Source organism: Charadrius vociferus, unplaced genomic scaffold, assembly GCF_000708025.1.
Source record: "Charadrius vociferus isolate BGI_N301 unplaced genomic scaffold, ASM70802v2 scaffold51, whole genome shotgun sequence".
Taxonomy (NCBI): Eukaryota; Metazoa; Chordata; class Aves; order Charadriiformes; family Charadriidae; genus Charadrius; species Charadrius vociferus.
The window spans coordinates 2065933-2083797 of NW_009646939.1; the positions used below are offsets into that span (position 1 = coordinate 2065933).

The window sequence follows — 17865 nt, forward strand, 5'->3', positions numbered from 1 at the left end:
TTTTGCATGTTACTATTTGTATTCAAGAAGTATGACTGACCCAAGTTCCTCTTCTAAGCTGTATAGACTTCTTTTTATTATAGCAATTTACCAGCACCATAAAATGACACATTATCTTTAAATATTTCTTGCTTACATTGATAGATGATGACATCTTCCCTCTAACTTTGCTATATGTATTTTGAAAGACAATTTGTTCTACTTTGGAGGACTACCTTTCAGGGCAAGTTAAGAAATTTATTAACTTTATTATCACATGGATTCTGAAATAACATTGAGATACTAACAGATTCATTATTTCCACAGAGAGATATATATTTCTGCATACTTTTTCCTGTCAGTGATAATTTATTTAATATTTTGAACAATCTTGCACAATTGCAGTCACTAAAATTAGATTGGTGAAAACTACAGGCAAAAACTCTCAAAATATTGCTGAGCACATTAGAAATATTAACATACAAACTACTTCATTCAAAAACAGTTTAACAGTCGTCTTTGTTCAGGTAACAAAATGCCTGCTTTACATTAACTCTGTAAATATATGAAAGTTTGGAAGCAGATAACTAAAGAAAGCCAAGCAAAACTGCCCTGTGACAAGTAACTCCTTCACTAACAAAATACGGAATCACTATTTTATCTTTCCAGCAGATGTACGCCTTTGCCATTTCAAGGCCCTATTATAGAATAATGTACGTATCTTAATTTGTCAGAGAGCCCTGCAGCCTGCAACAGGTGGCTTCACAATATGCTCTACAAATGGAAAAAAAAAAGCGAGCCCCACTTTTTGGTCTTCCTTCTTTTGAAAAGATGATACTATTAATGTACATTTGCAAAGCTCAACAGCTGGCATCCAGAACTTCCTGGGAAGAGCTGGGCTGTTTCCAACAGACGTAAGGCCAAGGTACGTGCCAGTGAGCAAGCTGGAAGCTTTTAATGAAAAATATGATTAGGTATCTCAATTATTTGGCTTCTCTTACATAAGCAGAGGTTCTGGTTCTCAAAAACAGATTAATTCCTCAAGTGTAAGATGCGGGCATGTTGAGGTGAGGGTGAGGTATAGAACCCAAGCGAATAATTTCTACCAGCCTTGTGAGGGTTATCCAAGACATTTTTGCAGTGTCAGCTGGTTTTATTCAGTCCAGTTGTTGTGCAGGAACAGCCAACACTGGCAGTGGTGCAGAGAAGAAAGGAGTAGCTCCAAGGCAGGGAAGAAGTATCAAAACAGGGAGGGAACGAAAGGAACTTAAGGGATAAGGATGTAGTGGAAAGGGGGAAGAAGAGAGAAATAAATATTTCCTATTAGGACTGGCACAGAACATTGCCTACTCATTGCAGCTGAGATGAGATCACAGCAAAACACAACAGAAAACCAAAAAGCTTGGTGGGTGCTACAGATGAAGATACACTTCACAGATTAAAATGGACACAATCTTTAAAAGTTAGTACAATTTCTAATTTCACTTAGAATGTCAGTCACATCATCTAACCATGTGTACTTAACTGCCTAAGTTGGGGGCTAGGGTCCCTGTGCAGGAAAGAAGTAAGACAAGCTGCTTTGTAAGATGACTTTGAGAAGAGAAGCCCGCTCCAGGCAAGTCAGAGTATCTTCTAGCAATGCCCTTCCCCCTCCGTTTATGGATGCTCAATCCTAAGTTAGGTGCCAAAATTATATGAACGCTTCCTTTAGAGATAAAGGGTCCAAGATAACTGCCCAAGACTACCTGAACAGAATTATTACCTATTCTTATTTACTGACCTCGAGACACATATTATTAGATAAAAGTCAAACTTGGAAGTTTTGTACATTTACTGTCTGAAACATTTATCAATAAGGAAGTACATAATTTATCTAAACATAAGACATAAAACAAGCTAAAAGTTTGAGTTGTTTGCAAAATGTTTATGTCAAACAATAGTACAGTTCTGTTTTGATTAAGGATGATGAGAAACAGCCAAATACACATGTACTCTAGGTAATCAATCCTCTTAAGATATGCAGATCCTCAAATTTAGCTCATTAAACGTACTAATTTTATAATATTTCCATTAAAATTTATCATCCTGTAAATCTCTTCCCCAGACAGATTCCACGTAGCTACTTTTCCCTTCCTTCTTCACTAACGAAGAACAGTAATGAAGAACAGGATTCCAAAATCCAGAAGAGAGCCACCGTGTTCAAATATTTGCCGTAACAGCATCTGGTGCTCCAACACAGCAATTGAAAACTATACTATTTCACTTACACGTTAAATGTCACCTACCTATTTTAGTATCAAGAAAATTCTCAAAATTGTTTTTTGCTGAGATGACTACAGGAATCTCCTGATTGGTAAGCAAATTCACAGCTGTCACTGAAGTAAGCGAGTCTGAAAACAAATGTAATGATCACAGTAAATAAAATATGACTGAAAATGTGCTAAGAACATCACTTACTATTAAAACTCAGTTTGTCTTAAACATGCATGAAATTTGAATTAAAGTTTTGTTTAAGTAAGAAAGAAAACAAAAAGCCTAATCACATTTCTAAAAAGTTCAGACATTAAAATCTTCAGTCTGACTGATAAATTTTCCTGATGAGAAAACATAAGTACAACAAACACCTGAATAAAAACAGAGTAAGATTTGGACTATAATAAAAATAATAGTGAGTCTTTGACCCCTATTTGTGTGCTGCAGAGTTGTATGAGTTGGCTCTAGTAAGCCCTGAATTATATATTAGCAGACATTACAAAATTAAGCAAAAAAAAAAAAAAATAAAAAAATCCAGTTATTCAGATGAGTATGAAAGGGAGCATATATTCTACATCTATGATTTGCGTTCCTAAGGAAGAACTACAAAGCAGTTCTTTAAATGAGAACACAGTGAAGAAAGCCAGTTACAAGACTATCTCCGCTGGACAGAAAACAATTAAAATTTCAAAGTCACTGGTGAATATTTTTAAAAAGTCTTGCTTTATGTGAAAATATGGTCTATCCAAGGCCATAAAAAATTTCTTTTTACTTAAATGCCATTGTTGGCTCTTCTTATGTACCATGGCTGAAATGGAAATCTGAAAGTCCATGTAGAAATTCTCTCCTTTATGTTCTCTTCTTCAGAAAATACCAGTCTGTGCCTTTGAAATACTCAAGAAATAGTAAGAATTATCAGCCATTTTCAACTGAAGAATGGATATAATCATTGATTTCAATCAAATGATATAATCATTTACAAGAAGCAGCAGTACACAACAATAGCAGAGTTACAATTCTGGAAGCCTCTTTTTCTAGGTCTTATGGTTGTCATTATTCCAGATGAGAGTTTCTTAATTTAGCTCAACCCAAAGGTGAAGTTTATTGTTAACAGACACAGAAAAAGCCTCTCAAGTATTTTCACGTAAAAAATAAAATAAAATAAAATAAAATAAAATAAAATACTGTAGTCCTTATTAAAAACAAGTTTCGTACCTGTGTGGTTTGTCTTAAAGCACAAGATCCAACAAAGATACAGGCACATACATGGATGTGCATTTCTGAGGTTAGTGCTTTGGTTTGGCTGAACTGTAAGAACTGCAAATTTCTTCCTTTGTTTCTTAATAAAAATTCTCCAAGATTTGCTCAGCTCTAAGACAAGGGCTCTACATACTCAACATATTCAGGCTCCATTTTTTTCTGCCAGCAAATGAACTTCATTAAGGCTATAGAAATGAAGCACTCAAAAATAAAGCAGGTTCTGTTGAACCATCACGATTTCCCACAAGATTCCTGCTTCACTGCTGTTGACATCGGGTGTTATATACACAATGAAGCCACATGTTTACCAGTGAGGAAAAAGTAAATACTGAACACCAGCCTGAAGTGGAAACAAAAAATATTCAGTATACTCTGTATTTACTCTTATAATTTTCAGGTTTTCCAAACAACAAAAAAATAGTTGCCCAGGGTTGTTAAATAAAGGCAGAATTGGTGGTAGGAGCTTTCAGGAAACCAATCAACGCCAATTAAAGAATTACCTCTTATTTGTATCCTGTGTACAAGTCAGGACCTGCCACAGCGCTACTCTGAATTTACGCCATTAGAATCGTGTATTAACTAAGGATCTGCACAGCAGAGTATTATTTTGCTATCTATCAATGATCCTCTTTGCTATGTATTAATGATCTCTTGCCCTCTTTATATTCCCTGTGACAGCAAGAGATCATTGCTGGTGCAAGAGTTGGTTCTGCTGTCTTTGTGCTAATGACAAATTATAGCCATGAAATTTTCCAATGGGCTGACATAGTCAGAGCTGGACTATTCGCTTCTGGTACATGAAGAAACAAGAATCTGTTCCATTGCTTTTATATACAGTGAAGTTTTACAGCCATTATAAAAGGAAGAATTTGAATGTAGCTGCTGTTACTGTATCTGAAGCCAGGACAGGCTGGAGTGACACTGTTTGACATGTACAAAGAAATAAAAGACCTGTTCCCTCTCAACAGGAACAGCTCATGCTCAGCTTGACACGCATTCTCTGAAGATCATTCGCTAAAACTGTTACTCTTCTATGACAAAATGCAGTATGAGAAAAATATCACCTTTCCCTGGGATGAACTCCCTCTGAAAGATTTCCTTGAGACTGCTATTTCCATGCAGCAATCTGTGAGTCGGTAAGATACATAAATGGGAAGCTCCATAAATGGCTTCAGGCGTATAGGTGTAAGCTGCTAGCTTCTCTTCTGTTACTTTACCATCAACCTGAAAAAGAGCAGACAATATCCCCAATTTCTTTTTTTCTCCACTGGAAACGCAGCGGTTTTAGATTCCCCATCCTTTTTATGCAACTCACAAATAGACATCACCCTGTAGAAATATACAAAATCTGAATATCAAAGCCAGATGGATTCCCACTACAGGGAGTTTCCAGAATCAAATCTTGACAAAATTTTTTTAAAGACCTTGAGAAAGTTGCTTTACAATCTTGCCTCAGTTTATCCAAATATATATAAAAATATTTATATTCTAAAATCACATGTAATATTACAATGTGCTACTGAGCTAGATTTAATCCCTGGTTAAGTAAGCTGGAATCCTATTCCCTTTTAATATGCAGGCCCCGTTTCCAAGAAACAGAAATGAGATGTTACCTCTGATATCTAATCAGAATTTAAGATTTTCTCAACTACCAGGCTTTCTACCACACTTCTCTGATTAAGTCAATGCTGCAACTTATGTACAGGAATAAAATAATAAAAGGTGGCACAACATTAAAACAACTGGACATAAAATGAGAGCAATAAACCCAGAAGACTTTAAGAATTATCACCTAGAGCTATCAACAGGCTTTGTATTTTAGGTCAATTAACTGTGGAGTGTATGGGGGTCTTAGAAAGAGGTTTTTCTACAACAGGTATTTGTCGGAGTGGGATTGGACCCGGAGTAATGAAGAAATCTCAATATGAGTATGGTCGTTCTCCTTTATTGAATATTTTAGCAGAGTATATATAGGCTTACAGCAAAAGCATGCATAGGCAACAACATTAGAATTGGTTCAGCTCCCTTGTCCACGCGCAACGTCCCGCAACTAGATTGGCTAAGGCCCTCTGTCCACGCGCCTCTTGTTTTACTCTTCTCCCAGCTTATCTTGTCCCAAATTCCATTCTGCTTAGCACTTTTCTTCCTCCCTTTTGGGGCAGCCACAGGGGGGCCAAGGACGTTGCACATAGGCCTCCGTGCTTTGTTCAAACCCTGGGTTGCTCATTGGAATTAAGTTATGCCCTTTTTCATTCAGGAATGTCTCCACAGGTATTGATATACATTTTCAGAAAAAATTGACAAAAACAACTTAAATACAAAAGTGCACCTTCCTGCAGTGTGCAATTCAGAGCTATTAACAAAGCTTAAGTTGTCTCAATTTGAGGTTCCCAAAAATTTAGTATTTTGAGAGGACACTTTTAAGATGTTAGACCAGAGTAAATGAGCACCATAGAGCTTTGAAATCCAAGGGCTGAAATTCCATCAGGGTCTCTGAAAATCTCTTCTGTCATTATCATATTCAAAAAGCCTTTTGCATCTCTTCAGAAGGACTTCAGATTTTACCATTTTTCTCTAGATAATTATAACTGTCTTAAGCTTTCTCTTTCCTTCCTCTCCTTTCTTTCTATCCAGACTTCTCTGTAGCTCCATCCTACCTAATGTTCTGGTTTTCATTATTTTAATTACTGTACGTAATAAATTAAATAATGGGCAAACGTCAATAAAGTGGCTTGCCTGAGGTCAGCTTGGGTCTGACAGAGAAGGTGCTGTGCTGAGCGGACGTAAAGCCCAGCTAGATGCCAGCTGACTTGTGCAGTGCCACTTGGTACTGCTCTTGGTACTGCTCCCCTAAATGTCCTGGGTTTCAGGCATGCTTATTAGGTGGCACATGTATTTTGGCACATATACACACAGCCAATTTGCATCCAATGTTGCACTTTAACACACAAACCCTTTCCTAAGGAGGACAACAGGGAGCATCTCTTCAACCCACACGTGGTGGCCTTCAGGATCTGTGCTGGTCTGGGCATATAATAATATCTTTTAGTAGGTTTCAAAGTTTTTAGATCTGAAAATCCATTCCCATCACGTCTTACAGGGTTTGTGGTTAGCCCAACCAAGACAGCAGCATTGAAATTTCTGACTTACCTTTAGCAAGAAGTCAAGAGAGCATCCAACACAGTCACCTATCCAGTTTGCCTGCATTTCTTTTATACCATACCACTCAGGGAGATCGGATAAAGCATCAAACATAGCCTGAGTCAATAAAAGACAGAATTAGAACAGTCCGCTTTTGTAAGCATACAAATTGAGACTATGGGTTTAATTATAACTAAGAGCAAAATTACAAGGTACTGGTAGAAACATAGGAAGAAATGTTTTTATATGGCTGCTGCCCCAAATTCATCTATTTGAGAACAGAATTAACTCAATGCAAGCCAGAGGTATGACGTCTCCAACAGAGATCCTATTGTTATTAAAAGAGGCCTTCCTTTTGAACGGACTAAACCTTAAACACAGAACAAAACCTTCAGGTGAAAACAAACACAGAAAATATTCCCAATGGGTGTAAACTGTGGGAAGTGTAAGTGACCTAATGAGCTGAACAAGACTACTAACATATAAGAGATGTGCTTGCAGGTATGAAGCCTGCATTTGTATTAGTTGTTCTAGACAATAGCCTGGAGGTGGCAGTCAGACAAAAGACATTCACATGTCCTAAAATTTTCAAACTCTGACCTAAAATGGCAAAATAGAGTTTGCATCTGCCTATCTATTTTTCAGGCTGTAAAACTGAGTGGGATCTTTAAGTGATATCATCCTGTAAAAAAACCCACCCAAATCTTAATAATGAGGGTTCATATTAAATTAACTATATATAATAATAGTATAATAATAGTACAATATATTATGTAGCAGAGAAAAAATTAAGTGCTGGCTCCTTCATTAGCCATAATGCCCAACAGCCAACCTGTAACTTCTATGTATATTTATACGCAGCAAGAAATATATCCATATATTTATGTGCTCTCTCATGCGTGGCATGAAAGCATAACAGACTATTCCAAGTCAACTAATATTTGCCTAAACCATTTGAACAGTATGTCTGAATAAAAGAAATCTCTAAAAAAGTAAAGGTGAAGATGTACAAAGGGATGGATAACTCAAAGCTCATCTAATTTTTCACTTCCTAACACTTCACATTTGTGTTGTGAATATGCCATGACCATCCAAAACCTTTACTTTGGCAGAAGTACAGCCAGAGGCATGAGTCACTCAGACAGATGGTGGATATGCTGAACAATTACAGTTAAAATCTAAGAATAAGGCAACATGTTGAATAATTTTTCCTTCAGCTGTGACTCCCAACATCAAATGTGCAAGCTCTTTATTATCTCATTAATTGCTAACAACCTGCAAGGATGGACAGTAGCTATTACGTGCTGCTCAATTTAAACAGTAGGTAGTTAGATAAGTAGTGAATATACAACTCATTCTTTTTCAACTGGTATGTTTTAACTAGATTCTTAAATATTTTCAGTGAGATACATAAACACATGATAAAGATTACTTCCTAGTTAATGCTCTGTTGTGTATCTATCATTCAAAATACAACAAAAGGCACATCCTTCATAAATCATAATATTACACTACCACTTGGGATTACTGTTGCTTTCTATATCCTTTAGAATCAAATTCATTTTCTGATGATTTATAAAGAAAAGAATGATAAGGTTATGGAAGGTACTTAATCATACCATAACTTTAATCAGTTATAGCTCACAATTGCAAGTATACTATATCACAGAGAATTCCAAATTCTCATTATTCTCATTAATTTTAGTGTTCCAGAGACTACTGAGTTTTATCTGCTATGAATAATCCATGTACATATATACCTACCACAGAATAATGAATAATTTGAGCTATATATAGGTAGATATATATATACACACACAATACCTGGATACATTCTTTGTAAGAATTTTATGCATTTTTGAAAGAATGAAATTGTGCCAATACACACAGGACTGGCTGTACACATTAGCAGATTTTTATAAATTCTCCTGCTTAGATATCCATCCTAATCTACATTACATTTTGCTGGCAAAAGCAGCTAAATGTGCATGTGCTCTACTGAAACTGTACAGTCTGTAATTGCTTGCCAGCAAAACTTTCTAGATGTGTTTTTCAATGCAGGATTAATACATCAAGATCCTTAATACCAGTGTGATAATGTTTTTCACTCTAGTTAGTTGGCCTTATTAGGAGCTATAAACTACAGTTTGACTTAGCCCATTTTTTCTCTTGAAAATGCAATTGCTTGAACACAGTAAAAGCCAACTTAGCTTCATCTGAACGAAGATAACAAAACTTATTCTGCATGATGACACAGCCTAGCAGAGTGCGCAAGTACAAACCCTTCACATCTTAATATGCACACAAACAGTAGTACAGCATGATAAAACAAAACAATTGAGAAAACCTTGTCAAGGCTCTGAATAGCGGGTGAAGTAAAAAATGAACAACATGTAAAACACAAACACTTTACACATTTCAGAGGCAAAAAATATACAGTGTGTGTACTGCTAGTGTGTTAATAAGTGTTGCTGGATCTACCTAGGATACCTGCTGAAATCTACCTGGGATACTCAGTAACAGAAAAGCAGAAAAGCACATTAATTCCTAGTTACATTAATGCATTGTATGTTCAAAATTCATCCATGCAAATTAGGAAGTTTTTAAAAATTGCTTAAGGGAAACCCTTTTAAAAAAACTTTTTGTTTTCAAATCCAATTGCATTATACCTCGCAAAAACAGAAATCTGTAAGTATATGTTAAAAATTTACTGATTTGAAAAAGTTATATGCAGCCTGTTAGGCTATAGGAAACTCCTGAACATTATAAGTTAGTGCTTGAAAAGTTAAATATTAACTCCATTAATTTTGCTTCCATGTTCTTTTTTAAAATCACTGCCACGTTTGGTAAAACAACTTATGAACCGTTAAAGTAGTCCCACGAATTCTGCTCCAATTATTATTTTGCAGTTACTGATATGATTCCTTAAACAAAATTTCTGACCCTTATGGGCACATACGTAACTCCTAGTCATCTATGCCACAAGTCTGTTAAGTAGGTAACACAGAAAACACAATCAACAAGAAGATTCCCAGCACTCAGGCAAATAAACAGAAGTAAAACCATGTTGGATTCTGCAAGGGACATGGAACAACAGCAGCATTACAGTTCAGTAAGCAGAGAGTGGTGAATTTATCAAATAAATTAAATTTTCAAATTTCTGATGATGACTTCATAGTGAGAAACTTGGAAACATTAGGTAGCAGAGTCTTTCTACTTCCATTTTTCATGGCTCAGGAAGAGATGAAAAACTTAAAATGCAAATGTCTAATTACAGGAGAAATTACTCCCATCTTAATTAAACACAAGTCCAGGTAAAGCATAAATACATTTTGGCAGTCAGATCTAAAGATATACAGACTCAGGAAAAAGCTAAAGAAATCAAAGCTACATTCAGGGATGAGGATGACTTCAAGGCTCTTACAACTTTAGAGAAGTTTAACATAAGTGCTGGAGAAATTAAAGATTCAGGATAAACTACTGTTTCATGGGACTGCTTTAGTCTTTCAGAACACGTAGAAAATTCTGGCATAGCTAGAAGATGAAAGTCAACCAGTTCAACTGATCAGAGAGTCACAAAATCAAGATGAGTTTGCTGAAAATTCATCACACACAACACTGACCAAGTCTGAAACTAAAAGTAAAGCATCTGAAAGTGGAAAACTGATCTCACATATCCAGCTGTTTAGTCTGTTAAAGATTCATAGAGAAACAGAACTTCAGTTTAGGAATCTTCAGACAGACAAAAGTACATAAAATCAAAGAACAGAAGTGCTTTAAAATTTCCCAAGAGTATCTCAACTCCAAAAGTCCCCATCCTGCTTGTAGTTCAAAGAGGGAAGATTCTGCTGAGCACCTAAAAATTCAGTGTCTGACTTCCAGAACTAAAATTTTTCATATGATCAATGCCTGCCACCAATTTCATACTTAGTGAGAGCATGTCATTCCATGACAGTAAATGAAATAAAGTGAAAAAAACTAAATACGAGCTATAAAGCCAACTGTTTACTCTTTTTTCAATGAAGATATTTTAATGAAGTTTGACAAATCTGCAACATAACAAGGCTAAAATAAAAAGGTCATCAAAAGGTTTCATTTCAAAAACATTCAACTCATTAGCAAAATAAAATTGTCTTCTACTAAATTAAAATAAATTAAAATAAAAAGCTTTGCATCTGAGGAAGAGTCAAAGAAATATTCAAGATCTGTTTGGATTAAAATTAAATTCTTCACTTTATTTGATCAAGCTCCCAAAAGAGTAACCAAATATAAACTAAAGACTACACAAAATCATTTAATACAACTTAATATATTAACTAAAGTACAGGAAATTAAAGTTAGGCTGCCCATTGTTTTATTTTGCACTCTATTGCACAGTTCCAACTGTGATTATGCAGTACCACATCTGCTGGTATTTAATCTCTTATTGTTTATTTTTTACCTTCAGTAGTTTCTGTCTGTACTATTGCAGGTCACTCTTGACTCTTACTGCTGATGTGTGAAGTATACTGAAAGCATACATTAAAAAGGAGCAACAACACAGATTGTGTGCTGAAAATTCTTTCTCATGAATGTCTGAACCATCAGAGTTTTCCCCTTTCTTTATCACGTACCATAATTTATGGTCAACAAACACCTCTGGTTTGACCATGTAGAGCTGAGGCAAAGAAATGATTCCTCAAAAGCAAAAAGTAAAGCCAGTGTTCTTCTCCAGATTTGCTCTCCAGAGTTGTTCTAATTGTGGCAATTATCAAAGAGAAGATATTCCCTTTCCAATATAATGAAGCATATCTTTGAGATAAATGAGTAATTGATTCCATAAATATAAAAGCTCTTTAAAACATTTGTTATAATCTTTAGGAGTACTGAGCATTCAACGTTTTGATTAATCTTATACAAACAGGAATTTAAATTTATATTGCTGTAGCATCAAATGAGACGCTGCGTTTCAACTCAGGTGAAAAGATTAGCCTGGTCTGGATACCCACAAACAATTTTCTGTCTTGCCAAACTGACAAAACAGGTGTCATTTTTTTAATTAATGAAGTGCTAAGCAAACTGGAGACAGTGCCCTTGGTCCCTGTCCAGGAGAGAGCTCTCAGCCTGCCTCAAGAGGAGGAGTTTCAAAGTGAGGTTTATCAGGCCCATTCTGTTGGAAAAAGACAACTATGAGCTAGACCCCAAGTATGGGAAGTGAAAAAATCACGCATAAAGCATGAAAAACTAGAGAGACGGCATTTCTGTTCTCAATGATGAGGCAGTACCTCATGCTATGAAATCCAAAGTACTGTCAAGACTCTTAACATCCTAAAATGCCGTACTTCAGTTTCATTACATTTCATTACCATTCTGCTTAATATCTCAGAAATATAATAGAAAATAAAAAATCAAGCAAAATACAGTTACATAAAACAACTCCAGTTCTACTCAGCTCAGACAAAGGGGCTGCCAGATATAGCGCAAACCCAGAGAAAAGCTGGAGAAGAACTGGTAGATCTTTTGTTGCTTTCCCTTCACAGAGTTAGCACCACGCTAAACATCTAAGTTTCTGTGCTTCACAGAAGGTAAGAAGGATTTGTCTCTAGATGTCTGTATGAAAAAAAAATAAACTATAACAAAAAAAAAAGGTAGAGTACTACTTCTCTGTATGGCAACTATAAATTAGAGTGGCAGAAATTTTGTAGGCCTTTTCACTTTCCCCACTATTTAAATTAAACATACATATACTATCTTATTGCTGTGTGAAAAAGGAGATGATTTAAGGGAAAACTTGAAGATTCAAAGTTGCTTCAATTTTATTTTGTTCGAAACAAGATTATCTTCTGGTTATTTGGGTGATTTTTGAAAAGTAAAATATGAAAAAATATTTTATAAAATTAATTTAGGAAGAACAGGGACTATGCAAAGACTAACCTTATAGATTCTCATTTGAAGACTCAGCTGACTGTGCATAAAAAAATGATATTAGCAATTCACAGGTACACACAGAAAATACTAACATTTACAGATAGATTTTTCCAATGAATGTGCCTACAGATTCAGCTGGGTAACCATAGCAACTAAATGTTTTAGCTTAAACATCTTAAATGCACAGACAACAATTTGAATAATAATACCATCAGTTAAGGCATTATACTTTTATCAAAGAAATCTGTCAAAAGAAAAATGACAATTAAAATGTTCTTTAAAAATCCATAAAAGCTGCTAGACCATTTCAGATGCACTTCACAGTTTGAAAAATGGGTCATGATTACTTTATTACTTTACATAACCAAAATGTTCTCTGCTAAGTGTTTAAAGCATGGTCAATATTTTTGCCCTTTGAAAAAATTTCATTGCCAATGGTAAATTGCCATGTGAGCAAACACTGCTTTGTTTGTTTGCATTTTTTCTTTCAAGACAATAAAGAAATGAAAGCAAATCCATAGAAGATGATTCCTCTGGACACAACAGAAATCTAAAGAATAGTGTGTGTAGGAATGAAACACTGACTCCTGTAACACACAAGATGATTTCACAGCCCATTACTGATCATGTAACTTCTTGTTGCTATTTGACTAGTAATTTAAGCATTGCAGATGAAGATTACCCTTACTAGTATTTATTTTCATTAAGGTTGTGAGATACAGAAGAAAACATAAAATGATAAATGGGTGAAAGAGAAGAACAAATACGACGCAAAAGATCATCAATATGCAGTATAAACAGGTTGAGTAGTACAACAAAATAATTTGTGGATGCTCCAAGTAGAAAATAAGTTGTGTGCATACATATTCAGCCATTATTGCCAGCTGGTTATTTGCATGAAGAACTAGGGGATAGCAGATTCATTAAATGCATTTTAAATGGAACCTTGTCTATGAAACATGGTTATGAAATAAAGACTTCGATTTTTTTCTAAGCCACACAGAAAATGAGTTACTTACCAGAAATAAAGCTTTTTTTCAACATGCTTTCCCACTATGTCAACTTAAAGAAAACTCAGGGATAACTTCTGGAAGGAATAGGGAACAGATTTTCAGAGAGCCTTGTTGCAGAAAAGGGGCAAGGAACGTGGAGCTTTCTGACATTTGGTCTTGAATTTCTGTAAACTTTTCAGAAGAAATAATAGTCACCATGGAAGGTGCAAGCAAAAGGTAACCTGATTCAAATGGCTTTCCCCCTGAGATACCAATCCAGATTAAGGCCTCACTGGAGAAAGATGAGTTGGAAAAGTAGGACACTTTTAAAGAATACAAAACCTCTATGTCTAAAAGTAGCCAAAGTGGGGAAAAAATACAAGTCTTCCCCCAAAGGTGCAAGGATTAAATTACTATCAGACGATCTCTTAGTGCCTCCCATTTTTTTATTTTCAAAATAAAGAAGAAGTGAAACTTCAGTGAATAACAGAAATAGCCATAAAACTCACTGAAAGCCTGATCGATAAATAACCTGGTATTACTCTAGAGAGGTATGTTCCCTGGCAAACTGTCAGGTAAGGATAAAAAAACTAATTGTTGTACTTATTTATCATTAGAAGCACAAATATCTGAAGCCTCTGAACAGCAAAGACTTTCAAGAAAAGGAATTGTCCTGGTAGTGGTTCTGGTCCATGATGTAAGCCAGGAAAATCTCTTTATGGAAATTAATTTCTTCAAGATCAAGATACATGAAATAACCCCCCCTGCTATAGTGAAGGTATTACCACCACTAATGTTATCATCCTAAAATCGTATTAGTGATTAAAGGTCTTTAGCTTCTTAAAGTTTATGAGATGTCTCTATCCTCCACGCCTATTAGGACCAGCTCTGTAAAACCTGGCCCCTCTGCTCAAAAACGAAAGGCCCTATAAATTAGCACCTTTGTCTCAACAAATCCCAGTGTCCTGGCAAGGGCTTTTGAAAAGAGGTGGGGAAGAAGGCTTGAGGAACAGGCTAGGAAGAGGGATTGCTGTAACCATGGTGTTCAACACTATGCTATTTGGGACGATATGGATTCAGATCAACTGTCAGCAGCTTGAACCCAAAAAAAAGTATACAAAAGAAACAGATATAGAAGGAAGGACTCATGTCTATTACTACTCCTTGAAAAGTACTGTAAGGAATGAAGAAATGTGTGCAAAGTTGAGTTTTGAGGATAATTAGTCAAGATATTCAGAAAGAGGAGCCAAAGTTGTAGTATTTAAGATCTGTAATTTGGCTTCTGTCAAAATGCTGTTGTGAAGCTTCCTGGTTATGTCAGTGTGGCACAGAGTCTCTACGAGACTGAAGTATTTGTCCAGTGTTAGCTCAGAGACAGTCTCCCTCCAACGGACAATCTTCAACTGCAGCTTGCAGTTCTGGGCCATTCAGAGCTCTATGGCCATAACAGTCTTCTTCAGAAAGTAAGACACAACCTGCTATGTTATCTAAGCCTCTTGCAACTTGAAAGAAAAGGGAATTTATTTAACTTAATCTTCCAAAGCATGAAATCCATCTAATATCAGATATTGGACTTAGAATAGCAGAGCCTGGTAATCTGAAGGTTTAGAAAAAAAAAACCAACCCAGTAATTTTTTCTCCCTCTACAATCAAATGTTTAAAGCCCTTGCCAAAAGAAGTAGAGTGAGACTGTTCAAAATGTGCCAGAACCAGAGCAACAAAAACGGGAGTCAGTGGAGGGGAAGTAAAAAGGAAAATCCAAACTACCTGCTGATACTTGCTAGCATCTGTCACTGTACAAGAAGTGGGAGCACATGAAGGCAATGCTTGCCAAAGCACTTGAGCTGGGAGCAATATGGCATCATTCATCGACCTGGTTGTATCAGCTAGCATAGACCATACAGAATATCAATCGTGCGCCGAACAAAATTTTGGGAAACCCGTACAGCGATCTGTAGAGCACTCAACAGTCCTCTGTAGTAATGCTTAAAGGTTTTGTAGAGGCTGATATAAATGTTTGTCCTCAAATGAAAAGCAGAAGCAGCTCTCATTCATGATGCCACTAAGATGTTCAAGAACAAGGGGTTGTTTGCACTTTTGCCCTTCATGTAGATAGCGGATATGGTAGTCTCCTGAGGTGACACCTTTGGGGGGAAGACGAGGGGGCACTGTGGAGGCACAAGTTCCTTCTTGTCATCTGCTGAGCCTACAAACTGGAGAATGACATGCTGAAGACGTGATCATCCCAAGAACTGATGCCTTTCCTGTAGTGACATTTCTTAGGTCAGGGACTAAAGACAAAAGATAAATCCTCCTCCCTAGAGAAGGGTGGATATTGAGCAAGAGGTAATAATCCAGTAAGCCAAGGGTGTTTTCAAGGTTACTGAAAAGCTCCTCAGTCTTGTCTTTTGGTCTTCATGAGTAAAAATTTAAGACTGATTCACCTCTCTTAGAGAGAGATAAGTAAACAGTGATTTAGTGCAAGCACGGATACAGCCTGGAAATACCAGTCATTATTTCCTACAACCCCCACAAAGACAATAGACCAAAGATGTATCAGTACAGGTAGAAACTCTGGTGAAGCTTCAGCCTCAAATTGAGGGAAACAGTGTGTTGGGGCAGACCCTGAAACATCACAAAGGTGATCGTGAAATCTGGTGACAAGAGCACCAAGAAAAAGCTCAGAATGTTGTGATCATTTTGTGATTGTGCAGACATGCTCCATTTTTCCTTCAGCTATAGCAAATGTTCCCTCCTTACTGCCAGAACAGGCAGCACAACCACAAAACATGCATCTCAAGCACCCTCTCTACGTATGTGGAATCAAAGCATCAGACAGGATATTTAAGGTTTTTCTCTTTATTATGAATGGACGTAGAGTGAGACCTGGATTTTTTATCCCTGGCTGACAGTGGAAATTTGGTCTCTTGAACCTGAGGCTCAGAAAAAGAGTCAAAAATGAATTTTTAATATTTTCTTGGGAATAACTTTCTCAATCTATACTTAAAGTCTCAATACACAGAACACTTGGATGGAATAAAAACTTCACCCAGACAAAAGAAGAAGTCAATACTTTCATCTCAGAGGGCATAAAGCCAAAAATTTTGTTGAAAAATTCCTAGGTGTCGAAGCTATGCTGTCCCATCCCAATCAAAATTTGAGCTCATAACAAAAAAGGATGTTTAAATAACTTGAAAATATTTTTAAAATTACAGATAAACAAATAGAGCATGACATAAAGTACAACAGAAAGTCCAGATGATCTTCCATAAAGAGCAGTTAATCACAAAGAACTATGGTTCAGACACATGTGGAAATGAATGCCAGGTGACAGGCTGTACTCCATTGCTTATAAGTACTCCGTGTCCATAAATACAGCAGGCTGACTAGACAAACAAGTTTCTAGTTCAAAAGATTGCACAGCTGTATATTCAAAATATTCAGAAAAGCCCTTGACGGTAAATATGGGACGACAGTGTGTGAATGCAGACTTCATTCATTCACATTTAATTTATGCTTTTTGATTTCTTCAAAACTTAATCCCACACCGATTACTTAGAATTCTTAAAGATGTGAACAGAAAGACTTCAGGGATAATAATTTTTATATACACACATACACAAGGATAGATCATGTATACTATTATATAATTATATATTACACAGACATGCATATATAAAAGACCACATTCAGCTTTATGAATATTTCTGGATGAAGAGTCACCTCTCTCTAAGTGCTACCATAATTTCCAAAAATTGTATTCTCATACCTTTGCATAAGCAGTAGTTTTGATAAACCACTGTTTGAGGTATTTCTGTTCCACCTTTGCTCCTGAACGCCATGAGCAACCATTATCATCCACCTGTTCATTAGCTAGAACAGTCTGATCCACTGGATCCCAATTAACCAAGGCCTAAAAAAAGTTGCAAGAAGAAAAAGTATTTTCAGCAGCTCTTTCAAAACCAGAATCTTACTTTTCAGACACCAAAAGAATTATCCACAAACATTCCTTAGGCCCTTGAGTTTTCTACATTTCTATAACATCCATTTGAATCAGTGACGTGGACCCTAGTGAAGAGGTTTTGAATATTCATCTTCTCAGAACTCAAAAAACTCAAGAATGCAATTGGCAGCATCTGCCTTGATTGATCATCATAGGCTGACACTTGAATATTAAATAGGTAAGTTCCAATTGACTATACTGCAAATTACATAGGCTGGATTATTGGTGGACAGCTTTTAAGCATCAAAAGTGTTGAGTCAGATTGAGAGGGATGAATAACTGAGGATCTCCAACTTGAGAGGACAGCATCACAAAGAAGTATTATAGTGT

The 17865-nt window shown here is 36.2% G+C and overlaps 1 protein-coding gene across 1 annotated transcript in view; it reads right to left on the reverse strand.

Moving 5' to 3' along the window:
* Positions 1 to 17865, reverse strand: part of LARS2 (leucyl-tRNA synthetase 2, mitochondrial) — an 85219-nt gene that overhangs the window by 40242 nt on the left and 27112 nt on the right. The window contains exons 6-9 of the mRNA XM_009894979.1: positions 17302 to 17445; positions 6643 to 6750; positions 4557 to 4716; positions 2265 to 2369 (exon numbers count right to left, since the gene is read on the reverse strand). Of these exons, the coding sequence (XP_009893281.1) occupies positions 2265 to 2369; positions 4557 to 4716; positions 6643 to 6750; positions 17302 to 17445 (517 nt within the window). The remainder of the gene's footprint in view (positions 1 to 2264; positions 2370 to 4556; positions 4717 to 6642; positions 6751 to 17301; positions 17446 to 17865) is intronic.